This window comes from Theropithecus gelada, chromosome 3, assembly GCF_003255815.1.
Source record: "Theropithecus gelada isolate Dixy chromosome 3, Tgel_1.0, whole genome shotgun sequence".
In the NCBI taxonomy this organism is placed as follows: Eukaryota; Metazoa; Chordata; class Mammalia; order Primates; family Cercopithecidae; genus Theropithecus; species Theropithecus gelada.
The window spans coordinates 145,792,329-145,803,559 of NC_037670.1; the positions used below are offsets into that span (position 1 = coordinate 145,792,329).

An 11,231-nucleotide genomic window follows, 5' to 3' on the forward strand; every position below is an offset into this window, starting at 1 on the left:
GTTCCTATTTCTCCACATCCTCTCCAGCATCTGTTGCTTCCTGATGTTTTAATGATCGCCATTCCAACTGGCATGAGATGGTATCTCATTGTAGTTTCAATCTGCATTTCTCTAATGACCAGTGATAATGAGCTTTTTTTCATATGTTTGTTGGCCACATAAATGTCTTCTTTTGAGAAGTGTTTGCTCATATCCTTCACCCACTTTTTGATGGGGTTGTTTTGTTCTTGTAAATTTGTTTAAGTTCCTCGTAGACTCTGGATTTAGCCCTTTGTCAGATGGGTCGATTGCAAAAATTTACTCCCATTCTGTAGGTCGCCTCTTCACTCTGATGATAGTTTCTTTGGCTGTGCAGAAGCTCTTTTATTTAATTAGATCCCATTTGTCTATTTTGGCTTTTGGTGCCATTGCTTTTGGTGTTTTAGTCATGAAGTCTTTGCCCATGCCTATGTCCTGAATGGTATTACCTAGATTTTCTTCTAGAGTTTTTATGGTTTTAGGTCTTATGTTTAAATTTTTAATCCATCTTGCGTTAATTCTTGTATAAGGTGTAAGGAAGGGGTCCAGTTTCAGTTTTCTGCATATGGCTAGCCATTTTCCCAACACCATTTATGAAATAAAGAATCCTTTTACCATTGCTTGTTTTTGTCAGGTTTGTTAAAGATCAGATGGTTGTAGATGTGTGGTGTTATTTCTGAGGCCTCTGTTCTGTTCCATTGGTCTATATATTTGTTTTGGTACCAGTACCATGCTGTTTTGGTTACTGTAGCCTTGTAGTATAGTTTGGAGTCAGGTAGTGTGATGCCTCCAGCTTTGTTCATTTGCTTAGGATTGTCTTGGCTATACGGGCTCTTTTTTGGTTTCATATGAAATTTAAAGTAGTTTTTTCTAATTCTGTGAAGAAAGTCAATGGTAGCTTGATAGGAATAGTAGTGAATCTATGAATTACTTTGGGCAATATGGCCATTTTCACAATATTGATTCTTCCTATCCATAAGCATGGAATGTTTTTCCATTTGTTTGTGTCCTGTCTTATTTCCTTGGGCAATGGTTTGTAATTCTCCTTGAAGAGGTCTTCACATCCCTTGTAAGTTGTATTCCTAGGTATTTTGTTCTCTTTGTAGCAATTGTGAATGGGAGTTCACTCATGATTTAGTGCTCTGTTTGTCTATAATTGGTGTATAGGAATGCTTGTGATTTTTGCACATTGATTTTGTATCCAGAGACTGCTGAAGTTGCTTATCAGTTCAAGGAGTTTTGGGCTGAGATGATGGGGTTTTCTAAATATACAATCATGTCATCTGCAAACAGTGACAATTTGACTTCCTCTCTTCCTATTTGTGAATACACTTTATTTCTTTCTCTCGCTTGATTGCCCTGGCCAGAACATCCAGTACTATGTTGAATAAGAGTGGTGAGAGAGGGCATCTTTGTCTTGTGCCGGTTTTCAAAGGGAATGCTTCTAGCTTTTGCCCATTCAGTATGATATTGGCTGTGGGTTTGTCATAAATAGTTCTTATTATTTTGAGATACATTCCATCAATGCCTAGTTTATTCAGTGTTTTTAGCATGACGGGTGTTGAATTTTATCGAAGGCCTTTTCTGCACCTATTGAGATAATCATGTGGTTTTTGTCATTGATTCTGTTCATGTGATAGATTACATTTATTGATTTGCATATGTTGAACCCATCTTGCATCGCAGGGATGGAGCCGACTCGATTGTGGTGGATAAGCTTTTTAATGTGCTGCTCTATTTGGTTTGCCAGTATTTTATTGAGTATTTTCGCATCGACGTTCATCAGGGATATTGGCTTGAAATTTTCTTTTTTGTTGTTGTTGTGTCTCTGCCAGGTTTTGATATCAGGATGATGCTGGCTTTATAAAATGAGTTAGGGAGGGGTTCCTCTTTTTCCATTGTTTGCAATAGTTTCAGAAGGAATGGTACCAGCTCCTCTTTGTACCTTTGGTAGAATTCGACTGTGAATCCTTCTGGTCCTGGGGTTTTTTTTTTTTGGTTGGTAAGCTATTAATTACTGCCTCAATTCCCGAACTTGTTATTGATCTATTTGACTGCTTCCTGGCTTAGTCTTGGGAGGGTGTATGTGTCCAGGAATTGATCTATTTCTTCTAGATTTTATAGTTTATTTGCGTAGAGGTGTTTATAGTATTCTCTGATGGTAGTTTGTATTCCTGTGGGATCAGTGGTGATATCCCCTTTATCATTTTTTATTGTGTCTATTTGATTCTTCTCTCTTTTATTCTTTATTAGTCTGGCTAGAGGTCTATCTATTTTGCTAATCTTTTCAAAAAACCACCTCCTGGATTCACTGATTTTTTGAAGGGCTTTTTGTGTCTCTTATCTCCTTCGGTTCTGCTCTGATCTTAGTTATTTCTTGTCTTCGGCTAGCTTTTGAATTGGTTTGCTCTTGCTTCTCTAGTTCTTTTAATTGTGACATTAGGTTGTCAATTTTAGATCTTTCCCACTTTCTCACGTGGGCATTTAGTACTATAAATTTCCGTTTAAAAACTGCTTTAGTTGTGTCCTAGAAATTCTGCTATGCTGTGTCTTGGTTCCCACTGGTTTCAAAGAACTTATTTATTTCTGCCTTAATTTCATTATTTACCCAGGAGTCATTCAGGAGCAGGTTGTTCAGTTTCCATATAGTTGTACGATTTTGAGTTCGTTTCTTAATCTTGAGTTCTAATTTGATTGCACTGTGGTCTGAGAGACTGTTTGTTATGATTTCTGTTCTTTTGCATTTGCTGAGGAGCGTTTTATTTCCAATTATGTGGTCAATTTTAGAATAAGTGCCATGTGGTGATGAGAAGAATGTATATTCTGTTGATTTGGGATGGAGAGTTCTGTAGATGTCTGTTAGGTCCGCATGGTCCAGAGCTGAGTTCAAGTCCTGAATATCCTTGTTAATTTTCTGTCTCGTTGATCTGTCTAATATTGACAGTGGGGTGTTAAAGTCTCCCACTATTATTGTGTGGGAATGGAGTCTCTTTGCAGGTCTCTAAGAACTTTCTTTATGAATCTAGGCGCTCCTGTTTTGGGTGCACATATTTACGATCGTTAGCTCTTCTTGTTGCATTGATCCCTATACCATTATGTATAAGGGTATACCTATACCCTTCTTTCTTTATCTCCTTTGATCTTTGTTAGCTTAAAGTCTGTTTTATCAGAGACTAGGATTGCAACTCCTGGTGTTTGTTTGTTTGTTTCCATTTGCTTGGTAAATATTCCTCCATCCCTTTATTTTGAATCTATGTGTGTCTTTGCATGTGAGATGGGTCTTTTGAATACAGCACACCAATGGGTCTTGACTATCCAATTTGCCAGTCTATGCCTTTTAATTGGGGCATTTAGCCCATTTACACTTAAGGTTAATATTGTTGTGTGTGAAGTTGATCCTGTCATCATGAGGCTAGCTGGTTTTTGCCCATTAGTTGATGCAGTTTCTTCGTAGTGTCAATGGTCTTTACAATTTGGTATGTTTTTGCAGTGCCTGGTACCGGTTTTTCCTTTTAATATTTAGTGCTTCCTTCAGGAGCTCTTGTAAGACAGGCCTGGTGGTGACAAAATCCCTCAGCATTTGCTTGTCTAGAAAGGATTTTATTTCTCCTTCACTTATAAAGCTTAGTTTGGCTATGAAATTCTGATTTTCTTTAAGAATATTGAATATTGGCCCCCACTCTCTTCTGACTTGTAGGGCTTCTGCAGAGGTCCACTGTTAGTCTGATGCTTCCCTTTGTGGGAAACCTGACCTTTCTCTCTGGCTGCATTTTTTCCTTCATTTCAAACTTGGTAAATCTAACGATTATGTGTCTTGGGGTTGCTCTTCTCGAAGAGTATCTTTGTGGTGTTCTCTGTATTTCCTGAATTTGAATGTTGGCCTGCCTTGCTAGGTTGGGGAAGTTCTCCTGCATAATATCCTGAAGAGTGTTTTCCAACTTGATTCCATTCTCCCTATCACTTTCAGGTACAGCAATCAAACGTAGGCTTGATCTTTTCACATAGTCCCATATTTCTTGGAGGCTTCATTCATTCCTTTTCCTTTTTTTTTTTTTTTTTGAAACGGAGTCTTGCTCTGTCACCCAGGCTGGAATGCAGTGGTACAACCTTGGCTCACTGCAAGCTCCGCCTCCCAGGCCAGGTTCACACGATTCTCCTGCCTCAGCCTCCCTAGTAGCTAGGACCACAGGCACCCACCACCATGCCCAGATAATTTTTTGTATTTTTAGTGAGACGAGGTTTCATCATGTTAGCCAGAATGGTTGCCATCCCCTGACTTCATGATCCGCCTGCCTCAGCCTCCCAAAGTGCTGGGATTACAGGCATGAGCCACCACGTCCAGCTGGGGAAGTTCTCCTGAAAAATATCCTGAAGAGTATTTTCCAACTTGGTTCCATTCTCCCCATCACTTTCAGGTACATCAATCAAACGTAGGCTTGGTCTTTTCACATAGTCCCATATTTCTTGGAGGCTTTGTTCATTCCTTTTCTTTTCCTTTCATTCTTTTTTCTCTAATCTTGTCTTCATGCTTTATTTCATTAAGTTGATCTTCAATCTCTGATATCCTTTCTTCTGCTTGATCGATTCAATTATTGAAACCTGTGTATGCTTCCCAAAGTTCTCATGCTGTGTTTTTCAGCTCTATCAGGTCATTTATGTTCTTCTCTAAACTTGTTATTTTAGTTAGCAGTTCCTGTAACCTTTTATCAAGGTTACTAACTTCCTTGCATTGGGTTAGAACAAGCTCCTTTAGCTTGGAAGAGTTCGTCATTACCCACCTTCTGAAGCCTATTTCTGTCAATCCTCAAACTGATTCTCCATCCAGTTTTGTTCCCTTGCTGGCACGGAGCTGTGATCCTTTGGAGGAGGAGAGGCATTCTGGTTTTTGGAATTTTCAGCCTTTTTGTGCTGGTTTTTCCTCATCTTCATGGATTTATCTACCTTTGGTCTTTGATGTTGGTGACCTTCGGATGGGGTTTTTATGTGGGCGTCCTTTTTGTTGATGTTGATGCTATTCCTTTCTGTTTGTTAGTTTTCCTTCTAACGGTCAGGCCCCTCTTCTGCAGGTCTGCTGGAGTTTGCTGGAGGTCCACTCCAGACCCTGTTTGCCTGGGTATCACCACCGGAGGTTGCAGAACAGCAAAGGTTGCTGCCTGCTCCTTCCTCTAGAACCTTCATTCCAGAGGGGCACCTGGGCACCTGCCAGATGCCAGCTGAAGCTCTCCTGTATGAGGTGTCTGTCGACACCTGCTGGGATCTCTCTCCCAGTCAGGAGGCACGGGAGTCAGGAACCAACTTGAGGAGGCAGTCTGTCCCTTAGCAGAGTTCTAGTGCTGTGCTGGGAGATCCTCTGCTCTCTTCAGAGCTATCAAGCAGGAATGTTTAAGTCTGCTGAAGCTGCGCCCACAGCCGCCCCTTCCCCCAGGTGCTCTGTCCCAGGGAGAGGAGAGTTTTATCTATAAGCCCCTGATGGGGGCTGTTGCCTTTCTTTCAGAGATGCCCTGCCCACAGAGGAGGAATCTAGAGAAGCAGCCTGGCACTGTGGTGGGTTCTGCACCCAATTCAAAATTCCCAGCAGCTTTGTTTACACTGTGAGGGGAAAACTGCCTACTCAAGCCCCAGTAATGGTAGACGCCCCTACCCCCACCCAAGCTCGAGTGACCCAGGTCAACTTCAGGCTACAGTGTTGGCAGCAAGAATTTCAAGCCAGTGGATCTTAGCTTGTTGGGCTCCATGGGGTGGGATCCACTAAGCAAGACTACTTGGCTCCCTGACTTTAGCCCCATTTCCAGGGGAGTGAATGGTTCTGTCTTACTGGTGTTCCAGGCACCACTGGGGTATGAAACAAAACCTCCTGCAGCTAGCTCAGAGTCTGCCCAAATGGCTGCCCCATTTTGTGCTTGAAACTCAGGGCCCTGGTGGCATAGGCACCCGAGAGAATCTCCTGGTCAGTGGGTTGCGAAGATTGTGGGAAAAGCGTAGTATCTGGGTCAGATAGCACCATCCCTCATGGCACAGTCTCTCATGGCTTCCCTTGGCTAGGGGAGGGAGTTCCCCAACCCTTGCACTTCCCTGGTGAGGCAACGCCTCACCCTGCGTCAGCTCTCCCTCCATGGGCTGCACCCACTGTCTACCCAGTCCCAGTGAGATGAACTGGGTACCTCAGTTGGAAATGCAGAAATCAGCCACCTTCTGCCTTGGTCTCACTGGGAGCTGCAGACTGGAGCTATTCCTATTTGGCCATCTTGCCAGCCCCCCATGTGTCATTCATTTATTATAAAGACACTCAAAACATCCTTGCCAGTACTTTTTCTCCTTCCCTTCCTCTCTTTTTCTACTTCCCAACTTTCCCCCAATCTCTCTCTCTCTGTCCCCCTTTTGCTCTCTAGTGCTAACAACCTGAGTTTGATTAACTCAGTAATTAAAGCTGATAATTATATGATTTCACCAGGACAACGTTTGTAAAATATACAAGTAGATTACAAATATAGCCTCTTTGTTTGGATGTGTCCGTATATCTATTCATAAAGTAACCATGAATGAAATCACAAGAAATGAACAATCTATTTGGGGAGGGAATTTAGTAGCTTGGGGTGAGGAACAGAAATAGGAAATAAACTGTTTTATTATATACCCTTTTATAACTTATGATGCTTCTTAAAACCACTGTTCTCTGTGGTAAGCAGATCTATGCAAACCTACCCCCAAAAGTTCAGGAAGCTGAGAGGCTGAAGAAAGAGGCCAACAAATCCATTTTCTTAGAAAGGAACTTTTAAAAGGGACTTACAAACAGAAGCCTTGTCTGTGTCTCAGGTGACAGCAAGACACGATGGTGGTTCCCTGCACCATTATCACCCCAGACTCAGAGTTTATATGCCATTGGAAAAAGGTGATTCAGAGGGATGTGTAGGAAGATTGAAGTATGATAACATCAAGGTTGTTTTGACCTAAGGGCAGGATTTACCGTAAGTGTGCTCTTACACAAGGAACAATAGATAAACTGGAAATCTTACAGACCTTCCTGGGACTGGGGTTAATCAGAAGTCAACATGGCAGATTAGCATCCAGTGGAGTTACTTTAGCCTCCTATACATGAAAGAAAGAAAGAAAGAAACAGAGAGAGAGGCCGGGCGCGGTGGCTCAAGCCTGTAATCCCAGCACTTTGGGAGGCCGAGATGGGTGGATCACGAGATCAGGAGATCGAGACCATCCTGGCTAACACGGTGAAACCCCGTCTCTACTAAAAAATACAAAAAATTAGCCAGGCGAGGTGGCGGGCACCTGTAGTCCCAGCTACTCGGGAGGCTGAGGCAGGAGAATGGCGGGAACCCGGGAGGCGGAGCTTGCAGTGAGCTGAGATCCGGCCACTGCACTCCAGCCTGGGCAACAGAGCGAGACTCTGTCTCAAAAAAAAAAAAAAAAAAAAAAACAGAGAGAGAGAGAGAAAGAAAGAAAGAAAGAAAGATCCAAAACTAAATCTACATATATATATCTAAATATACAAAGTTATTAGTTTAATAGTGCAAGTGCCCAGAGCAACAAAACCACTAAAAGTAACAGCTTCTGCAATGGAAAAAAATTTTTTCTTTTCTCTGAAAATAGCTTTAATTGCCATTTTATAGAAGAGTGCCATGACATGTTTAGGGTACCATGTTTGAATCAGTGGCCCGGCAAAGGCACACCAGTGCCTTTCCTATTGTGGTGCTATGTCAAACTGTATGTTAGTGTGCCTGGCCTGAAAACACACACACACACACACACACACACACACACAAGAGTGGCAGATAAATCATCTGAGACTGTTCCTTAATTGCATTGGAGGCAGCTGCAATGAGGTAAGAAAAGTGACAAAGTTGAATTTTAACCTTGGTCTTTTTTGAAACGTAAGTTAGAGCCATTCCTGGTTATGTAAGTCATATTCATGCCCTTTTGGCAACATCCGTGTGGCAGAGATGCATGTTCAAGTTTGAGAGTTAGTTATGCAAGGATCAGATATTCTTGATTTTGCCTCACAGTTTTCTTGCTCTTCATTTGCAGGTAGTGAAATCAAAGTTATCCAAAGAATATAACTTTATTAAAATGAAAAGATCAAGAAATCATATCCTGGGAAGATATTTCAGCAATCAAAGCAAACTACAACAGAGCACTGTAACAAATTTTCGATCTCCATATCATGTCAGAGGTCCAATAAATCAGGTTTGTTCTGAAATCCTTCTCAGCAGGATGTGTGTAAATAAAAGGACTATGTAGGCGCCCTGCAGGAGAGCTGAATCTGGAGCTGGAGACAAGCTACTCACCCGGACAATGTTCTAGGAGCCAAGAGCTGTGCATCACACACATTTGAGATTGACCACACACACTTGTGCACACCAGCACATGCATGCACACCAGTACACACACAGTTAAATAATGATAACACTTCTTCTTACAGCTTTATGAATTCAAGATGTGACCTTGAACACAAGTCCATTTCACAGTGAAAGATATACCTAGAAAAACGTTACTTGAAGCATAGTTATTAACCAGAACCACTGTGGGCCAGGTATGGCATTGTGATAATAAAGAGAAATACAGACACTTGAATTATGTGAAAAAAGATAATGGTCTTTCGTCTTGTCTTACCATCTCTATAGGTACATCAATATTGAAAAGGAGAAAAGCCAATTACATTCCACTGGCAAGTAGAGGTTGTGCTTGCATTCTTCACCAGGAGAAAATGTGGTGTTTATGATGGCTTAGGCTTTGTGAATCTAATGCTTATGAAAAACAGTTCTTCCTATACTTTTTAAATTGTATTACTGAAAGGAAAAAACAGGAATGTTCCACAAGGGAATTTGAAGAGATTCTGTGAGAGAGATATAAAGTGAAATATTTTATCGTTAAAACACCAATATATTTAACTTTGCACTTCTTGTGTTTCTCATAAACATTCCCTCTTGTCCTATCTGTGCACTTGGATGGGTAACTGCAGTCTGAATTAATGAAATACATAATTTTAAAGTAAGTAACAAAATTTAGTGCCTCATGTATTACTTTACTATGTTTCATTGATGATATTATTTAAATCTTGTGTTTGCCATTACAGCCCTATGTAACTGAAAATTACAATTACATTTTATGTAAATATTTTGCAAAGGATTATGCATTCTTAAATGCATAGGTATTTTTTCCCATTGAGCATTTGCATATGTCCACAAATAGTATTATGTTACTAGTATCTATATTTTGATTTTCCTGAGCAACTATGTCAAATCCAAATTTAGAGTAGACATAAAATTATTTTTTTTATTAAAACTGTGGCATACGTATAATACATACCTAATTCTAGTAGTGAGAACTATCTCTTCTATCTCTTTAGGTTCAAAATGGTGAATTTCTTTATTATACAAATGCTTTGTTGTGAGATAACATCACACAGTTACAATGGATTTTAAAGGTTTGTCTTTTTTGGGTGGGGTGGGAAGCTGAGAGGGTTAATTCAATACATGGCTGAAATTACCAAATATATAAATACCTCAATTTCACTACCGTACAAGAAAAAAACACCTATTTTGATTGATCAGTTCTTTTGTATGAATATCCACTTCCTTTAAATACTCTATTTTTATATATATTTTTATATGAAGATAAACACGAATTTATATTTAACTGTCTTAAATTATATTTACATAAATGCAAATATCGTTTGATATAAACAATACAAATCTGCATCTTACAGATGATAACTTTTTTAGAAGAATGATACGGTATTAACTTTAAAAATAAGACTTTTCTAATATACGCCTAAATGCAAACATCATTTTTAGATTTTCAGTGATTTTTTTTAATGACATAAAACGTTGCCTGTGTGTGCAGCCTCTCCATCATGTTTTAACATACTGTGTACTCTGTAGCAGTTTTACAGTCAGTATTTCTTATAATTTTATTTTGACCTATCCGTAATCATCTGACTGAGGTTACTCTGGTATTTGCCTCTTCACTGCTGAAATAATAATGGATTTTAGAAACAATTGTAATAATATCGCTAATAAACGTCTTACGAGTAATAGTCTGTGTTTGTAGAGTATCTTTTATTTTCTTTTTTACTGAAGATGTACAACTACGCAAACAGTGACCACTTGGCAGGGATATTTTCATGTGGATTCAAGTATTATAGCGTGGTTAAACAGGATTAACTAGATAGTCCCTTCTAAGCCTAATATTCTCTAAGTTTATGATCAGATGAACTTCCCACTGTGCAATGACCAAAATGTATGAAGATAATGTATTGTAGTGACAAGCTTTTTAAAAATAATAATAATAATAGCAATAATAAGACACTTAAATGCCAAGAATCATTTTAATTGCTCCTTAACTGAAACTGCATTTTATTTTACCTAGGTATATGTGTATGTGTGTGCACATGTGTTTATACGTATTTAGCAAGTTCCTAATTTCAAGGGGAAAAAAATGGGAGTAGGCATTTTAACGTATTTTTAGGTGTAAAAGTTACAGGAAATGTATTATTTTGGTAAGAATTTATTAGAATCCAATCCAAACTAAACTAAAGAAAACATTTATAACATTAAAAGTCAAGAATAACTGCATAAACATTTCCAAGCGTCACTGTTGATCTTGTGTGTGGGTGGGCACGGGTGTGTGTGTGTGTGTGTATGTGTGTGTTTAAAAGCACAGTGTACTATTTGCCAGCCACCCAAGTAGGCCGATAAGATCCTGCACAGGCATGAAAAAGAAGGGCTCACATTTGCCTGCTGGTTGGGTGGGTTTACATTTGGGTCATTCAATCTTCCTTGTGTTATTTGCCCATGTGCCTAGAAGTCTTCTCTACAGAGCAGTGATTCCTACTTAAGAATGTGTTGGAAGAAATTACTGATTTTTGAGAAATATTTCCCATGATGCTTATGGAGAAAAACTAATAGTATTCTCCATTTGAAATGTCTTCTTTTAGTTTCCTTTCACGGAAGAATTCCAAGAAGAAATATAGAAATGGCTCAGAATTATGTAACCCAGTAAGAGTTATTTCAAAGTTATAATGCTTTGGCAGAGTAGGGAGGGGTGTCTAATATAGTGGTGAGATTAAGAGTCTAGATAGTTAATCATGGTTAGGATCTTATTAAGTATTTTCCTAAGGGCTCCTCCATGTGAGTAAATGCTGAAACAATTGTCTTTATCTAAAATTTATCTGAATTTTTATCTTATAAAAAAATCCCCCC

The 11,231-nt window shown here is 39.4% G+C and overlaps 1 protein-coding gene across 2 annotated transcripts in view; it reads left to right on the forward strand.

Annotated features, from left to right (window-relative positions):
- Positions 1-10,066, forward strand: part of CPED1 (cadherin like and PC-esterase domain containing 1) — a 310,570-nt gene extending 300,504 nt beyond the window's left edge. For both annotated transcript variants that reach the window (XM_025380614.1, XM_025380615.1), the window contains exon 23: positions 8,056-10,066. In XM_025380614.1, coding sequence (XP_025236399.1) covers positions 8,056-8,268 — 213 coding nt within the window. In that variant the 3' untranslated portion in view covers positions 8,269-10,066. The remainder of the gene's footprint in view (positions 1-8,055) is intronic.
- Positions 10,067-11,231: the final 1,165 nt, after the last annotated feature.